Source organism: Panonychus citri, unplaced genomic scaffold (assembly GCF_014898815.1).
Source record: "Panonychus citri isolate SS breed McGregor unplaced genomic scaffold, ASM1489881v1 Contig00138, whole genome shotgun sequence".
In the NCBI taxonomy this organism is placed as follows: domain Eukaryota; kingdom Metazoa; phylum Arthropoda; class Arachnida; order Trombidiformes; family Tetranychidae; genus Panonychus; species Panonychus citri.
Window position 1 is genome coordinate 3,548,333 of NW_026515543.1, and position 16,340 is coordinate 3,564,672.

General features: G+C 31.6%; 8 protein-coding genes across 12 annotated transcripts in view; 4 read left to right on the forward strand and 4 right to left on the reverse strand.

Annotated features, from left to right (window-relative positions):
* The first annotated feature begins 591 nt into the window (after positions 1-591).
* Positions 592-2,741, forward strand: LOC128393871 (arginase-1-like). Its single transcript, XM_053354106.1, has 2 exons — positions 592-1,920; positions 1,998-2,741. Exons 1-2 carry the CDS (start codon positions 1,506-1,508, stop codon positions 2,618-2,620), a joined length of 1,038 nt encoding a protein of 345 aa, XP_053210081.1. The 5' UTR covers positions 592-1,505; the 3' UTR covers positions 2,621-2,741.
* Positions 2,742-4,003: 1,262 nt separating this feature from the next.
* On the reverse strand, positions 4,004-5,236 carry LOC128393636 (glycolipid transfer protein A-like). Its single transcript, XM_053353827.1, has one exon. It carries the CDS (start codon positions 5,032-5,034, stop codon positions 4,300-4,302), a length of 735 nt encoding a protein of 244 aa, XP_053209802.1. The 5' UTR covers positions 5,035-5,236; the 3' UTR covers positions 4,004-4,299.
* A 1,273-nt stretch (positions 5,237-6,509) lies between these two features.
* Positions 6,510-7,522, reverse strand: LOC128393646 (ubiquitin-like protein 4A). Its single transcript, XM_053353844.1, has 3 exons — positions 7,352-7,522; positions 7,158-7,263; positions 6,510-6,892 (listed from the first exon to the last, which is right to left on the reverse strand). The coding sequence occupies exons 1-3, from the start codon at positions 7,397-7,399 to the stop codon at positions 6,633-6,635; spliced, it is 414 nt and encodes a 137-aa protein (XP_053209819.1). The 5' UTR covers positions 7,400-7,522; the 3' UTR covers positions 6,510-6,632.
* Positions 7,523-7,604: 82 nt separating this feature from the next.
* LOC128393645 (chromatin modification-related protein MEAF6-like) lies at positions 7,605-8,207 on the forward strand. The gene has a single exon (XM_053353843.1). The coding sequence runs from the start codon at positions 7,704-7,706 to the stop codon at positions 8,160-8,162; it is 459 nt and encodes a 152-aa protein (XP_053209818.1). The 5' UTR covers positions 7,605-7,703; the 3' UTR covers positions 8,163-8,207.
* Positions 8,208-8,361: 154 nt separating this feature from the next.
* LOC128393649 (uncharacterized protein DDB_G0284459-like) lies at positions 8,362-12,257 on the forward strand. The gene is made up of 3 exons (XM_053353847.1): positions 8,362-10,475; positions 10,547-11,230; positions 11,263-12,257. Exons 1-3 carry the CDS (start codon positions 9,785-9,787, stop codon positions 11,892-11,894), a joined length of 2,007 nt encoding a protein of 668 aa, XP_053209822.1. The 5' UTR covers positions 8,362-9,784; the 3' UTR covers positions 11,895-12,257.
* Positions 12,258-12,934: 677 nt separating this feature from the next.
* LOC128393648 (acyl-CoA-binding protein-like) lies at positions 12,935-13,760 on the forward strand. Its single transcript, XM_053353846.1, is given in 5 exon segments — positions 12,935-13,093; positions 13,165-13,279; positions 13,380-13,388; positions 13,391-13,441; positions 13,551-13,760. Coding segments are annotated over 5 exon segments (267 nt in total). The 5' UTR covers positions 12,935-13,078; the 3' UTR covers positions 13,628-13,760.
* Positions 13,753-15,453, reverse strand: LOC128393642 (uncharacterized). Of its 5 annotated transcripts, XM_053353840.1 has the most exons (7): positions 15,146-15,453; positions 14,943-15,055; positions 14,809-14,827; positions 14,619-14,729; positions 14,488-14,550; positions 14,225-14,408; positions 13,753-14,125 (listed from the first exon to the last, which is right to left on the reverse strand). In XM_053353840.1, exons 4-7 carry the CDS (start codon positions 14,727-14,729, stop codon positions 14,061-14,063), a joined length of 423 nt encoding a protein of 140 aa, XP_053209815.1. In that variant the 5' UTR covers positions 14,809-14,827; positions 14,943-15,055; positions 15,146-15,453; the 3' UTR covers positions 13,753-14,060. The 5 variants fall into 5 exon arrangements, with proteins under 5 accessions (XP_053209815.1, XP_053209813.1, XP_053209812.1 ...); XM_053353838.1 differs by having other exon boundaries at positions 14,809-15,055; XM_053353837.1 differs by having other exon boundaries at positions 14,809-15,072.
* Positions 15,454-15,943: 490 nt separating this feature from the next.
* Positions 15,944-16,340, reverse strand: part of LOC128393647 (mediator of RNA polymerase II transcription subunit 9-like) — a 123,001-nt gene continuing 122,604 nt past the window's right edge. Inside the window, exon 3 of the mRNA XM_053353845.1 lies at positions 15,944-16,285. Coding sequence (XP_053209820.1) covers positions 16,015-16,285 — 271 coding nt within the window. The 3' untranslated portion in view covers positions 15,944-16,014. The remainder of the gene's footprint in view (positions 16,286-16,340) is intronic.

Consider the following 16,340-nt stretch of genomic DNA (forward strand, 5'->3'; position numbering starts at 1 on the left):
AGAAGAGAAGGAAAAAAAGAGTGAGAGAGAAAAGGGAGACTTTAGGTTGTATATCTTTCAATACTTTTTTAATATTTTCTCTACGCGAACACAAATTTCTCTTCCCCTAATAAGATTCTCACCTTTTACCTGATTGAAAAAAAGAAAACAATCAAAAGAAAACAACATTTAAATTGAGATGGAGAAACTTTTCAGAATTAGAATCAATTGACAATCAAAACAAATCTAAATTCCAAGTTAATCTCCTTCGCGGATCTTCAAACACCTTCTAATATTTGATCGAAAATCACTTTGTCTTCTCTTATCCCTTCACCTTTCCCATGCTAACATCATGTTAGAGAAACAATTAACATTCTAATAATTAAATTAACTCTCACAATTAACTTAAAATGTTTTCGTTTTTCTAATGATTTTTTCCATTTATAAGAATTGGAACATTTATTAACAGAAATCAACTTCTTCTGTCGATAGATGGTGACACGTGTTGATCGACCGAGAAAAAGAAAACAAGTTGCCCTTCCATCTATCGGTGGAAAATCAAACAAAATAGTCATTCGGTTGGTCGGATTTTTTTTTACTTCTCTTTGCTCATTTAGTGAAAAGTTTTTACTCTGACTTGTGAGATAATTTCTTGAATGACTTATTCATCTTTTCATGAAAATCCTTTGAGTATTTGAATCTCTTTCAATGTCATGAAGTTTCATCAAGTGAATATTGTTCTCGATGGTTGTACAGTGACCTTTTTCCTCGAGAAAACCAACAAAATTAGACCGAAAAGTTTTAGAATTTTTGATCAACAAGTTGGTGTCGATATTGATTCCATCATTTCGAAAGATACTTCGAGCGGTCATAACGAATTACAATTTCTCTTTCTCTTTCAACTCTCTTCATGAGGAATAACTTTACAATCAACTGATGTCTTTCAATTATACTCATGGATCTAATTGTTAAGTAACAAGTGTTTGGAATTAAATTTACTCCTGAAAGGAATATAAGGTTTTCTTTTCCTTTTTCCTCTTTTCATTTCCTCGATAAATCAACAATAACCTTCGAATTGATCTTGGAATTTTCAAAGAACCAGAAATCTCAAGGTTCCGTTAATCATCTGTAGCTGTTGATGTATATTTAAGAGAAAAATAGATTCCAACTGTCATAGTAACTGTTTATTACTTTAAGTTAATCAGGGATTAAAAGATATCAACAAAAAGCAACAAAGTCTATTCTTGCTTAACAATTAACTCTGTGCATCCCATTGATCAACGTTCACAATGAAACAATACAATTGTAATTGATCAATTCAACAAGTGGATATCACATTTTACTCGAGTGGTTGATAAAATCATTTAAATCACTTAAAATAACTTTTATGTTAAGATGATTACAAACAATAATTACGACAATCACTTGATTAATGAGATTAATCATCATTGACTTACAATCATTTTCCAACCTACAGTTACATTGCTTCTTAATATTCATTGTCTTCTGTTAATTGTGACCTGAAAATGGTAAATTCATCTAAAATAACTCGATTATTATTTTCCTTTTCAACTGTTCCTCGATTGCAAAAGCAAAGATTTCACAGTTCTCAACAATCAACTAAAAGGATCGGCCTAGTCGGTGGTTGTTTTGATAAAGGTCAACCTAAGGAGGGCGTTGAATTAGGGCCGAAAGTGATTCGTGCCAATGGATTGATACAACGATTTGAAAATCATCACATTGATTATAAAGATTATGGTGATATCAGTGTTAAAGACATTGAAGATAATCAAGCAAACAATCAACCACTAGAGCCGATTAAAGGTTTACTTAAAAACACAACAATCATCGCTAATTACAGTAAATTGTTAAGTGACAAAGTTTATCAATGTTTACAAGAAGATCGGATCTCATTGAATCTCGGTGGTGATCATACTTTAGGTGAGAAAGACAATCAAGAAGAAATCATTTAGTTAATCACAATCAACGTTTCCATTTTGTCTTCGTCTCTTGTGTAGCAATCGGTAGTCTCTTAGGTCACTTTAGGCACAATCAAAAGTTTTCCGTTCTATGGATCGATGCTCATGCCGATGTTAACACTGAATTCACCACAACCACTGGCAATTTACATGGAATGAGTTTATCGTTTTTCCTTCAAGGAATTCAAAGTGAATATGAAAATAGTCCACAATTAACTAAATTGTTCCACTCTATTCAACCCAATCTAAACAGTTCTTCACTCTGTTACATTGGTCTTCGCGATCTTGATCCACTTGAACGGCATCTTTTAGATAGCCTACAGATCAAATATTTCACCATGGGCGACGTTGATAAACTGGGAATCAGTGAGATCACTTCGAGAGCTTTGGAAATACTCAAACCCACTGAGTCAAAACCTCTTCATGTTTCCTTTGATGTTGATTCACTCGATCCAAGTTATGCCCCATCAACAGGTACCCCTGTGCCCGGAGGGCTGACCCTCGACGAAGCCCAAACTTTGGCCAAAACAATCAACTCAACTAATTTACTCAAATGTCTCGATTGGGTTGAAGTTAATCCAAAGATTGGATCACCTAAAGATTCAACAAAAACGGTTGATAATTCAATCAAACTAATCCTCTCATTCTTGGGTAATGTTTAAGTCAATTTATTATCAATTCTAATTTGGGAAAGTTTAATAAAACGATTGTTGAGAAAGTGGAAAATCAATAAATCACATGTTGAATATACCAGAATTAATTAAATATACTAAATTCTTTCAATTAATTGTGTTGATTTTATGACTTTCTTAGAAATGATTGTATTAATACTTTCTAAGTTCACAACCAAGAAGCCACTTTTCAAGAAAAAAGATGTCAAATTAGATTGAGAAATTAAAGTTGATGAATTGCGGCAAAAAAACCACTGACCTGATATCTTTTGAACATATCATCTCGAAGAGTTTCAATCTCTTCGATTGTAACTCGATTACAATCAAGTTAAACTCTTGTTTATTGCTGCAAGCGACAATATTTATAAAATTGATAAAATTCGGAAAATCTTGAGACCTGTTGTTAAAAGACTTACCTCTTTCGGCTTTTGATCATTGTAAAAGTATCTCGATAAATGGCCTAGGACCAGTTCTTGTTGGTTTATAACAGCACTTGCTTCAATATCAGAAATAGCGTCGTCTATATCACTTCGTCCACCTTCTTGTATGACGTCTTTTGTTGTCCTCAAACGAACTCGGACTTCATTTTCGAAAAGATTGAAACTCTGTTCAATAAAATTGAATTAATTGTTTCCATCGGAGGCTAAATTTTCTATGTAACTCACAGTTCTTTTCCTTTGAATGCTCAATAAATTCGCCGATGATCGGACGAGAATCAACGCTAAAATCTTCTTTATACAGTGGTTATATTCTTTTGACCAAATACTAGAAAAATCATCACAGAAAATTAGATCAAATTGTTATGTAAACTTGAAAGAAATTGACTAACCGGCAAATTTCAGTAATATTCCTCATCTTTTTCCACTCGGCGAATAGTAAATAACCTCTTGATTCAGATTTTGTGATACACTGGATAAGATTTGTCTTCGACCTGTAAGAATAGAAAATTAAAGTTAAATCATCTGAAGAGACATTTTCAATTAATCACTAAAATCATCAATCAATAACTTGAATAACTTTTGAACATTTTCGAAACAAGATTATTTCTTCCATCTATCGGTTGAGAAAGAGAAGGAGAATGAGAAAATAACAGAAAAAGAAAAAAAGACAGAGAGAAAAACTGGTTTCTGCTTTTGAAAAAATATTTACCTGGTCAATTTAAAGATCTAATTAATTTTGTGGTAATTATTGTTTCACCGTTTAAATAGAAATTGGTTTAGATTAATTAGTTGATTTTCTTTTAATTTTGATTGTAACATCAAAGAAGAAGAAGAAGAAGACAGATGAAGGTTAAATTATCCTCTTTCTCTAATTCTAAGATATCTCTTCTCTTCTCTTCTTTATCTTCCTCTTTCTTACTCTCTTTCTGTCATATTATATCGTTGTTTCCAATAATTCCAATAATTGATATTTATTCAATTCTTTTTATAAAGGAAACTTTCGATTCGATTAACAAACAAAAATCGAACTTAATTATGAATCAATTAGAAAAACAAAAAATTCGATTGACAATTAAAATTAAAACAACAATTAAGATTAAAGGCAAATTGTTTACAATGTTTGATGAATGAAAATTAATCTACACCAATAGTAGACTTTAAGTAATTTTGATTGTGAACAATTGAGGGAAATGATTAACCGATCCGATTGTCCGATATCATTGATTTGGATTAATATTGAAGATTTAAATTATCGTACAATTGGTGAACAGCGTTGATGTTAATCTCAACTGAATTACGGTAATCACTAATCTCTTGGTAGAGATTTTTTTCCTTCTCAGTTTTAATTAGTAAATCATGAGATGAACAAATTTCAGGTGAGATGAGATTAATTATCATCGATCGAGTTGGAGCTGCTTTCAGACTTAAATGAACCAAATTTTGAACAATCCAATTGTGATGTTTTCGTAAAGTTGAATCATATGCTTGGGTAAATTGTTTGGTTAAATCATTTGAATTGATTCCTTGATTATAATCATCAACCAATAGTTGAAGAAATGTATTCATGTATTGAAGAGCTCGGGTTAACCATAAGAGAGCATCGGTTCCTATTTGTTTATCATTAGGCAATGAGATTTCCGATTCGATGATCGAGTTAATTGTTGTGAATTTACTTGGATTGGTGGTCACTATTTTGGTCAATTTGTCGACATTTCCGCCGATATCAGATCGAACCGGAATAAAAACTGGTCCAAGTATAGCCACAAATTCAATGAGACTGCGACATGAATCAAGGAATGGTTGAGTTGGAATAATCAAATTTGATTCAATTACAGGAAATTTAAGAAATTTGAACAATTGATTAGCATCAGTTATCATGGAACAACAATTATCCTCATTAGGCCTTAAATCGGTTAATCCATTATGATTAAGATTAACATTATCCTCGTTTGTTGATCCATCCATATTGTAGACTCCTTGATCACACCTTGTTAATGATGATTTCCTTTAAATTGATGGTCACAATTAATTATCCAAATACACAACCAGACTTGATTGTTAGGGTTAATTGTTTGTAAAGCTTGATTCACATTGACGAAATGTTTAAACAGATTTACACCTTAATTACAAGTCTGACTATTAATCATTTGTAACAATTGCATTAAATCAACAGCTTCTAATTGCCAACTAACTAATTGATATAAAACAATAACAGATAACAATATTGATGATGATTTCTCAATTAATATTAATTATCAGTTAATTGTTACATTGATCAAGTTAATGTACAAGTGATGGTAAAGAGATTGAAAATGATTCTCATAAGGAAAATTACAATTTAATTAGATTCAATTCAAGGATTGATTAGATTAACACATCATAAATTTACTCGTAACTGTTATAAATTAAGTAGATCATTAAAAAGAGGAACAATTAATCCTTGGAACAATTTAAAAGGGAGAGAAAGAGAGAGAGAAATAAACAGCTCTGGAAAGAGAAACAGCTGATCAGCTATTAAGTGAATATTGTTAATCAACTTTAATTAGATTTCATTTTCTCACCTAAATGATTGTTACAATTAAATTTCTTTATCAATATCTTCATTTAATGATGTTACCCAATTTTCATCGACTCGAGTGATAACTTTTTTCAATTTCTTCTTGATGGCATTTAATGAAATCAGCTGATTCAATGTTATTGTCAGGGTTATACTGAATACGATTAATATAATAGCTGCAGAATAAATTGTCACCCAAATGATGGTACAAACTTTTGATGGACAAAAGATGAACAGCTCAAATATTGAGCTAATTTCTCCTCTAGATGATAACAATTTAAAAAACAATTTAATGGTGAAAACAAGAATCAGAAATGATTGAGTAATCAAATGAATCAATAAAAAGTATGGATTGTAAAAATAAGCACCAAATGAGAGGAATAGATAGCTAATTATGTTGGTATATAATTGGATTGATGTTAATTGTAATCGGTGAAGTCTAAATCCTAATCCATCTTCAGGATCAATTAGAAATTCATCTAACCAAACAATCTGACAGAATGAACATTCACCATCATCGGTTATGTTTTGAGCGATAAATTCAGGTGATAAACAACCATCGATATTACAATGGCCCGTTCGAAGGATAAAATAACGGAAAAACTGGGTCACCATGAGAAGACAAATGAATACAATCAAACCCAAATGTCCTGAAATCGTACGAATTATTTTTATCCTTGGATTACCAGAAAACACGTTCACGGCTTTTACTTTGCGATTTGGGATGAAAGCTCTGATTCGTTCCAATAGTTTACCCATGATGATGATGATGATGATGATTAGCGATGAAAGATAATAATAACTAAATCTATTAAATTTTCACTCTCTGCGGTGAATAATAGAAAACCATGGAATGGAAAATTAATATAAACTTGAATTTGGATGAAGTTAGAAATTTCAACTTTCGTTTAATCTTGGTAATTGTAGTTGATCAGTAAAAACAATAATTGTGTTGATGATCCGTAGGATTGATTTTGTCTTTTGTTTTTTTGTTTACGCGATTCGATTAATTTTTATCCAAATTTATCCTTTCATAAGCTAATCTTTCAATATCTTCCAAACTTAATTTGTCTACATTACCGGATATGTCTTTCTTCATGTAATCAATTATCTTATTAACATCTTCTCCATCATAGTATCCTCTTAGAAAATTACTCAAATCATTCCAAAATCCAGGGGGCTGATTCTCAGATGCTCCTTCGAAAACCTTGAATAGATTAACTTTGGAACCTTCTTCAAAATTGTAATCCATTAGAGTTTTGTCATCTAGAAATACACATAGGACAAAATAGAGAGAAACAGATACATGGATGAGAATAAACTCTCACAAGATGGATCATTGGCTCAAATGATAGTCTAAATTGACGATTGGTAGTTGATGACATTATTTTTCATCAATCGTTAAATTAAATTCGATTAATCAAATGTAACAAATAAAAAAAAAGCTACGAGATAACAATAACTGTCTACCTGTCAATCAAACATTGTTATGGTTAAACATCAATGGGTAATAGATGAGAGATCAACTTACTTGCCAAAGTTTTCCCTTTATACATTAATCGCTGATTATGAACAGGTAACTGGAATGACTTTGATATCTCCTCCTTTAATCGTACCACTGTAGCATCGGAAGGAACCTTTTGTTCAAATCAACAAGAGATTAATTAATGTAAACAAAATGAAAAGAGAAACAAAAAAAAAGAAACAATCAATTGTTCAACTCACCTGAAGAGCTTTCTCACTACCATGAAACTCTTTCACTTGGATTAACATTTTCTACCAAATAATTAGTAATCTGATTCGTTGAATAATGATAATTAACAGGTATGAACGATTATTAGATGACAATTAAAAATTCAAGTGAATTTAAAAGCTCAATCATTTGATCTGTTCATTGGAAGCCAATGTAACGGCTCAGGCTTTTGCGAAATTGGTTCTTGGAGCCGACGAGAGATGGCGCGCAAATCGATGCACGTTTTGGTTTTGTTTTGTTTACATTTTTGGTTCACTTTTGTTTGTTGATTGAGTTTTTGTCTTTCTTGATGATTAACTTTTGACTGGGTTTTTCTTTCTCGTGATGGATACTCGAGCAGAATTAACTGAATTAATTAAGAGACGAGAAGAGATTGTTGAAACTCTAGCCAATTTGGAGAGACAAATCTATGCCTTTGAGGGAAGTTATCTTGAAGATACTCAACTTTGTGGTAATATCATACGAGGTTGGGATAGATATCTAAGTGTCAACAGAGGAAGTAAAGGTGAAAAGAGAGGTCGAAAATTCAAGGAAACTGATCGACTATTTTCCAATTCATCGATAACCTCTATGGCCACTGTTCGAGGTTTGGAGAAAGAAGGTACTGGTGGAGGAAGCGGCGGAATTGGACCAGGTCAAAACGAAGAGCAAAGTAGTGAAGAAAATAATTTCTCCGGTGTTGAAGATAATGGAGAAACTGAAGATGGTTCACAATCGGTTCCAATTGGAAGACCATCTAAAGGATCAAAGAAAATTAAGAAAGCAAATCGTCCTAGTGTTTGAAATGGAATTGAAACAAAATCAATAAATCACCATCATCCTCATTAATTACCGCCATTAATCAAATTTCTCATCTTCATCAATTAGTGTAAATAGAAATTGTCTTTTTACAAATACCATAGAAGGCGCTGTTTTCTAGGCTCATAAATATCGTTCAAGTTAATTCCAATCCAACAATTAACAATTAATTCAATGGTTCAAATTGAATTAATTAAAATTAGTTAAAATTTGCTATCACAATGAAACTAAATAAACACCAACAAAGTGAATTAAACAATCAAATGGTAATTGAAAGATTGATCTAATTGGAAACAAGTGAAATCGATGGACCTTTAAAAAGTGAAAAATTAACTTAATTGAATTTTCTAATCTAATTGAATTAGGCGTAATTTAACCTGACCTCATCAATGGTTTATTATTTTCACTCGTAATTAGCTAATTATCTGATTTCTATTATTTGAAATATTCGCATGCAGTTAATACACATGGTGAATGTCAACAAATGATTAGGTCATTAGTCATATTTACAATTGTATTGATTTGTTTTGATCATTTTCTATTAGCACCTTAATTTAACCTTTAGATTTAATTTAATTACAATGAGAGAGAAAATCAAAATATAAACAATACAATCAGATCGGTAAAAGAATTGAAATAAAACAAATGTAAATCAATTGTCGCTTAATTTGAATACACAAAATTAGTAACTAATTATCTGGAATTGGAGTTGAAAAAATTAATTTCTCATTCGAGGATTAAACCTAATTGATTAACTCACAATTTGAATAACAATTAAAATGCATGAAAGCCAATACTTATTAATTAGTTGAAACAAAGATTGATTTAAAGCCAAATAATAACAAAGATTTACAATAACACAATTAAAAATTTGATTGAATTAAATGAGTTTTTCACAATTGATCAATGAATTTTCAACGATATTGACTAATTCAGAACAATTAAAAAACACTAATCAAGTCAAGAGAAGTAAACAAATTTTAATGTATATAACCAAATCAACCAAAATTTTGTGAATTACAATTAAATCACTGACCTAATCTTAACAATTAAATCACTTGGAATCACACAGTTTACACATAACTGGAACAGTTAATCAGTTAATTGTCACGAAGATATTTACAATTGGCATTCTCTTATTAGATTAATAGTGAAAAAGAAAAAAAAATCGAAAGATTGAACAAAAGATCAATCGAAGATGAAAGAAAGAGAAAGAGAAAGAAAAAAAACAAAAGAGAATAAAAAATTAGTTTGATTAAGAGAATCAAAGAAAAAAAAAAGAATCACAATTAAACTTGACAATGAAATTTAATCGTAAACACAATTTATCTAAATGAGGGATAAGGTGTAACTAAATTAACTAAAGAAAAACAATAATGGGACACAAATTAACATCTAAATTGGAATTGATTTTAAATCGTAACTTGATCACCAAGATGATTAAGCCAAACCCTTTTTCTAATTGTCAAAACAATTAAAGGCAAGTGAACATTGGAATTATAAATTGTATATAAGCGAACTGTAAATCATTAAATTGTCATTAAATCTTAATCAGTGAAACAACAACAACAACAAGTAAATTAACAAAATCAACTAAATTCATTACCATGTTTTGGATAATCATTTTTAACAGTCTACTGATTGTGAATCTCAGTGCAGAGGCGATTGGAGGTAATGTAAACCCGCCGGTGACAACGACAACCACTACACCTTCACCTTTACCCTTAGTGTTCACCCCTTTACCGACTTCAGGAACTGTTCATTTAGCCCAACCTTCACCTGCACCTTCACCCTCACCAGCACCGGCGATACCTCAAGTTCCCGTTTTGAGCGCTCAATCGATAGTTGAACAGAAATTACTATCAACCGGTGATGATTTAAATCCATCCGAAAGTAAAACTAAACGTTCCTATGGTCCAATCAAGGGTTATAATAATGACGATAAACATTATCAGGAGATTAGTAATGATTTGATTGAACAGGATTATCTTGTTAAACACGAATCCACTTTAGCTGATTTGGATAAACACTTGAACAATGGTCGAGTTGATAAAGGTAAATCTGGCCTCGCTGCTCACGATCATGGTAAACACGACCTGAAAGAAGAGGCTGGAGTTGCCCTTCTCGATCAAAAGGTTCACAAAGATCACGACAAGTACGTTAAACACACTTGGAATCGAGGTGATGGTTTCATTAAACGATGGAGTTGGGATCAAGGTGCTCATCTTGAAAAGGAAAAAGACGAAGGTGATAAAAAGCACACTGAACATCATGGGAAGAAAGTTCATCATGAGCATCGTAAGTAATTTAATTGGTTAATCAATTGAAATTATCTAATATTTGATTCTTTGTTTCTTGTAACTTGTTAGATGAAGTTGATAAAGCGGCGGCAAAGGAAAACGCTAAACATAAAGACGCTCATAAAGTGGCTTATGATTCTGGGTCAGGTCATCATTCTGGTGATCATAGAGATTCGGGTTTCATTTTGGGAGATTATAATTATAAAGATAATCATCGAAGTGAAGGCGAAAAAAGAAAACAAAAACAAAAACAAAAACAGCCCAAAAAATACAAAGAATATCATTACAATGATGATAGTTACACTTCTCCTTATGATTTCGTCAACGAAAACCTAAAAATGGCCAGAGAAGATTCTCCTCCTCCCCCACCACCAAGTGACGAAAATAAAAATGGACGTTATCGATCAACGAAAAATCCTCGTCGACGACCTGAAGGAGCTGCACCACCACCACCGCCACCACCACCTCCTCCACCACCATCCGAACAATTAGAAGATGATTATAACAAAAATTTCGATAGCTTTTCTCATAACAAAAACAGTGAAGATCATGATGATCATGATTCTGATTATCATGAAAATAACGATCATCAGTCTCATTCCCCTTCTGGTAATTCTCACGATGGACCTGATTCATATTATCCTCCTCAATCTATTGAATCTCATGATGATATTCCAGCAAATTTGGGTTACATTTCAACTAAACATCCAAGAGAAGATGATAAACCTTTCATCCGAACAGAATATCGACAAAGTAGCTCTTCACCTTCATCAGATTCTCAAGAGATTCATCATATGATCACCGATCATCCACTCGATCTCCACCTAAAAGACACAACAAACGAAAAGAAATCAGTGACAATTGGAAATCAATCAGTCGACAAGAACAACAATCACCAGGTTCAAACTCGAAGAGCAACAAAAATAAACCGAAACCTTATCGACACGAAAGAATCGTCAAGTATGTCGACGAATACGATAATGACCTTCACCCTGACATGGAACCACCCAAAGAGCCCAAGTACACCGATTATCCTTATCCCGCTGAAGATGAAAAATCTGAATCCAATTACAACAATCATGATAACGATAATCACTCTTCTGATGATTACAGAAACCAACGAAAACCCTCAGGCCAAAAATTAGTTCATCGTCATCATGAACGAAGGGAGCAAAAGTTTTACCTCGATGATACCCAAAGGTCACCAATCTCACACCAAGAAGAATCAAGAAATCATCTTCTAATTCATGGTAATCATACCGATGGTTCATCGTTACTCAAACAATTAACACCACAACAATTTCAAACAGTTCTCGACAATGAATTCACTCGGACTGGTCATCTCGGTATGGGTCATCTCTTTGGTTATGCCTCAGAAATCCCACCGGTCGTTAAATTCATGCCCATTAAGAAATGATTACTGATTCAAACTGTTACATCCTAAATTGTTATTCCATCAAATTGTAATTGTAATTTATTCTCGCTAATTTATTATCGCATCTATAATCTTATTATTGTAAAATTTGTTACATACTCAATCTTAATTTAATACCCAACCTTTGTTTAGAAGCCTCAATCATTATGATTACTATTTAATTGTTGTAGATGTGTAAATAATCAACATGAAAAATTAACCTCTAATTCCTAATTAAATCACTATTTTAATGCATTAACAAATTGTTGCTTTTTGTTATTCCATCATTTTGATCATCCAATTTAAATTAACAATTAGGATTATCGTTTAAAATTAAAACACGATTATAATCAACTCTTAATCCAGTTTTTCTGGTTACTAATCATTTATATTCACAATTAAAGTGATTATGGTAATCAGATTTTCAAGTCTCTTGCAACTTTTTTTTGTGTAACAATCAAAATTAATTGTTTTCCATCAACAGATTAGATTATCAGAAATCAAACATGTTCACAATTAAATAAATTTCTAAGAAATTGTAAATTAACTTTTAAGCCAATTGGCTGGAAACTTTGTAACACTTTTGAAATCAATTTAATGATTGATGAATTATCATTCATTAAATGTTAAACTAATCAATAGAACCAATTTGATTACTCTAATCATCAAATTAATTATCGATTATCAGTTATTTCATTTGTTGAGAAAATCGTAAAAGTTGCTTGGTAAGTTGAATTTAGATAAAGAAAAACAAAAGATGATTTTTGTTTCCTAATTGTGATCAAGATGATGATGAGATCTGTTAATTGTTGATGGGTGTTGATGATTATCATGAAAATGGGCAAGATCCTAGATTGATGATGATAGAAATTAAAATGATTGGTTATCCTCTCCCTGGAGATTCATTGAGAATCAGGTTTTTGTTTACAACGAAAATTAGAATAGAAAATCATCTCCACCTTAATTTCTCATTTTTCTCTCCAATCAAAGTGAATTAATTTAATCATCTTGTGAGTGAGCAACTCACAAAGATAGCGAGTGAGTGAGAGAGAGCGAAACTGTGAGATATAAAAAGAAATTACCTTGATTGTTGTGATGTGATTTAACTTAAATCGTTGGTTCATTGAAGATCAATTGTTTTCCTTTTTTTTCGTTAAAGCTCAGTAATTGTAATCGTATTTCTAATCATGGCTTCTCAAGAGGTAAGAAGTTTGTTATTCTGCTTAAGTTTCTCTAATCATCTTCTCTAATTGTGATAAATTGTGAATATTAGGACTTCAATAAAGCGGCCGAAGAAGTTAAGAATCTCAAGAGTCGACCAACTGACCAAGAGCTACTTGAATTATATGCTCTCTTCAAACAAGCATCCGAAGGCGATTGTAACACTGGTGAGTTTTTTTAATTTTTCTACATGTTTAATTATCCCAATCACTTTTAATTGTTAATCAATTTTCTTCCCTGAATTGTGATCCATAATTTCATATCCAGAACGACCTGGATGTTGGACTTCAAGGGTAAAGCTAAATGGGATGCATGGAACGAGAAGAAGGGTAAGTTTTGTAACCTTCTTTCTAGTTGATTAGCTTAATTGTTTAAAATGTTTAGTCTAATTAGCAACAAATTCTAACTGTTAATTGACTTTTCTCTTGTTCTTCTCAGGTATGGCTAAAGACGAAGCTCGTACTGCCTACGTTAATCGAGCTAAGCAACTGATTGACACTTATGGTCTCAACTAAAACCGTACTAAGTGTCGACACGAACCTAGAATAATATCTTAGGTTATAATTGATAATTTCTCACTTTGATCTAATTATTGGAACAATTTAATTTCTAAATTGAATAAAATATTCACTAAATTATAAAAAAAAATGTGTCAATATTTAATTCAAACGGTTATGACAAACATTGATTGTGTTTACATGTCAGATTATATAAAGGTCCAATTGATTAGATTATAATTAAAGGATTAGTGAAAAATTACCAAATCAACATTTTTTTACAGATTAATCATAAATTATAGTAAAAGATTAACGATTAGACATGAGAAAATCCTAAGGATAGATTAAAGTTCCTGTGATTTGTAGCTTTGGCGTTCAAATAAATTCAAATGAATCCATAATCATTAACGAGTCTCGATTAGAAATTAACAATCACTTAGTATCCTTATCGTCAATCATATTCATCAAAATCTATACTTCTTTTACCAAATAAAAGTGGCCTTCCAGTTAAAAGTCCTAATGATTAGATTAATCAAGATGAAAAAGAGATTAGTTTTACATGTATAATACAAGACAATTAAAATGACTGAATATTAATTAGATATAAATGATTACCTGGTCTCACTGGTTTACCGATATGAAGCACGGCCGGTGGACGAACCCTAATCGGCTTTGGAAGTTGATATTGATAATCAGTGGCCGATTCGTAGCCTGAATAAAGATTATCCGTTGAGACTGTATTTATATTGGCATTACTATTGAGGGTATTGTAAGGCTGAGGTGGAACCAAAGGCATTTGCTGAACAATTAAAAGACAATCGAAATCAATTTAAGAAATTAAAATAAGTATTAAGGTTACAAACGAAATGGATACTCACCAATCTACACTGTTTGATCATACAAAATCCCTCTTCGACTGATACATTAGCGGGTAAATATGTCTGAACAATTAAGAATCAATGGTAACAATTAGATTTGTAGAACTAAATTTTACGAACAATTAACTTACCCCACCGGTACATTGACGAACTGTTTTCACGAATCTCTTATTGTGACATAAAACACACTGACTTTGTAATCGATATGGATCATTGGAGGAGATACAAAGTCTCATTCGCATCTAATGGTCAATAAGATGAGAAGAGTTAATTAGATTATTGTTTTCCTAACTTTTCACACTTTCACCACAATTAACTTACCACTGGAAGTGAGAAGACACTGGTCAAGGTGATTGTAAGTGAGACAATTAAAAATTGAAGATATCCATTAGTTGAGAACATGTTGAACATTCAAAGATTTGTTTACACTGTGCAAAGTTTTATTCTATTTTTACCTTTAACCTTTAATTTAATTTAATTTAATTTCTCTCTAAATGATAATTGAAACTCCTTCTCTTGCTCTCTTGATACAGATGATGGATTTCGTTACGACGATATTCAGGCTTCTCTGTTCACCCGGAAGATCTGCCAGGCCCAAGAAGAGAAGAACCGAAAAAAAGACAAAAGGTAATTCATCATTTCGCTATTATAAACTCACCTTTTTCTTGTCTATTCGAGGCCATTTTTCCGTTTCGTCGGATATCATATTCATCCTCTTCTTTTCTATTTGAATTCTTTTCTTTTTTTGGCCTTTTATCAACAGGATTTGATCTTCTTCTTAATCATCGCCGCTTTTTAACCTTCTCTTGCTGATAGAAAAGGTTGTCAAATGTCACAGTCGAAACCAGACCAACCAGAGCGAGGGAGAGATTGTGACAACAAAAAGATTGTCACAATTGAGCTTTTTCTTAAATTCAACTGAGATTCATGGTTACAATTTAAGAATCAATTCAACTACAATTTTCTATTATTTTATGTAATGGAAATGTTTCCAACTATGAAATTAAGAAGCGATGAAAATTTGAGTTGAAAAACAAAAGTTCAATTTGTAGGAATGAATTAGTAGATTTGTAATCAAAAAAAGGAATCAAATCAATTAGAAGATTAAAAAATCCTATTTCTGATTACAAGTAGAGATTTAATTACAAAATTTATGTCAAAGAATCCAAGTTAATGCCTTGATGATTCAATCAACATTTAAATGATTATTTGCGATTTATTTTGTATCTTCTACAATTAGAATGTTTTTTTCTCTCTCCTTTTGTACAATAGTTAATTGATTGATTGATTGATTGTAGCACAGTAGATGATATGATTTACATGATGGAGGAAAAATCAATTGTCAGCAGTTGAATTTGATTAGCTAACTTAATCAAAATATATTCACATATTTACTCACGATTATGAATTGAAAAAGGAATTGAAATTTCTCGTAAATAATAATAACAGATTAAGATGATTGATTTCCAGGAATTGATTATTGATTGATTTGATTGATGAAAAGCAAAAAAATCTTTGATTGGAAAATTATGTATGCATTTGATTAGATGTTTCCATGGGTGAGAAATGTTTATATTGTGATAGAAGTTGTCTCTTCATTTCCAATTGTTTACTTAAAGTCTCCAATTGTTTTAATTGTTGTTCCTTTGTTATATCAATTCCCTCAATTTTCATTAATTGTTCACGACACTTTTTAAACTTATCATTAAGCAATTGCATCTTGGCAGGAATTTCAGTTTGTTCCCGATGAACAGCCTTTTGTCCAACAGAATTGCCTTCATTTAGCTCTTTCTCAATACTAGAAACAGTTAAACAATAAAACCAAGTGAGAGAGAGAGAGAGAAAAAATATAC

Bases quoted from the DNA above. Each gene is read 5' to 3' on its own strand.
- LOC128393646 (XM_053353844.1), bottom strand. From the start codon at position 7,399: ATGTTAATCCAAGTGAAAGAGTTTCATGGTAGTGAGAAAGCTCTTCAG. The intron at 7,264-7,351 runs GTGAGTTGAACA...TTTGAACAAAAG, and splicing joins GTAGTGAGAAAGCTCTTCAG to GTTCCTTCCGATGCTACAGT. The intron at 6,893-7,157 runs GTAAGTTGATCT...GTGTATTTCTAG, and splicing joins TAAAGGGAAAACTTTGGCAA to ATGACAAAACTCTAATGGAT.
- LOC128393871 (XM_053354106.1), top strand. From the start codon at position 1,506: ATGGTAAATTCATCTAAAATAACTCGATTATTATTTTCCTTTTCAACT. The intron at 1,921-1,997 runs GTGAGAAAGACA...TCTCTTGTGTAG, and splicing joins CGGTGGTGATCATACTTTAG to CAATCGGTAGTCTCTTAGGT.
- LOC128393645 (XM_053353843.1), top strand. From the start codon at position 7,704: ATGGATACTCGAGCAGAATTAACTGAATTAATTAAGAGACGAGAAGAG.
- LOC128393636 (XM_053353827.1), bottom strand. From the start codon at position 5,034: ATGGATGGATCAACAAACGAGGATAATGTTAATCTTAATCATAATGGA.
- LOC128393642 (XM_053353838.1), bottom strand. From the start codon at position 14,898: ATGTTCAACATGTTCTCAACTAATGGATATCTTCAATTTTTAATTGTC. The intron at 14,551-14,618 runs GTAAGTTAATTG...TTAATTGTTCAG, and splicing joins TTCGTCAATGTACCGGTGGG to ACATATTTACCCGCTAATGT. The intron at 14,126-14,224 runs GTAATCATTTAT...TCTAATCATTAG, and splicing joins CGGTAAACCAGTGAGACCAG to GACTTTTAACTGGAAGGCCA.
- LOC128393649 (XM_053353847.1), top strand. From the start codon at position 9,785: ATGTTTTGGATAATCATTTTTAACAGTCTACTGATTGTGAATCTCAGT. The intron at 10,476-10,546 runs GTAAGTAATTTA...GTAACTTGTTAG, and splicing joins GAAAGTTCATCATGAGCATC to ATGAAGTTGATAAAGCGGCG. The intron at 11,231-11,262 runs GTAGCTCTTCAC...GATTCTCAAGAG, and splicing joins CCGAACAGAATATCGACAAA to ATTCATCATATGATCACCGA.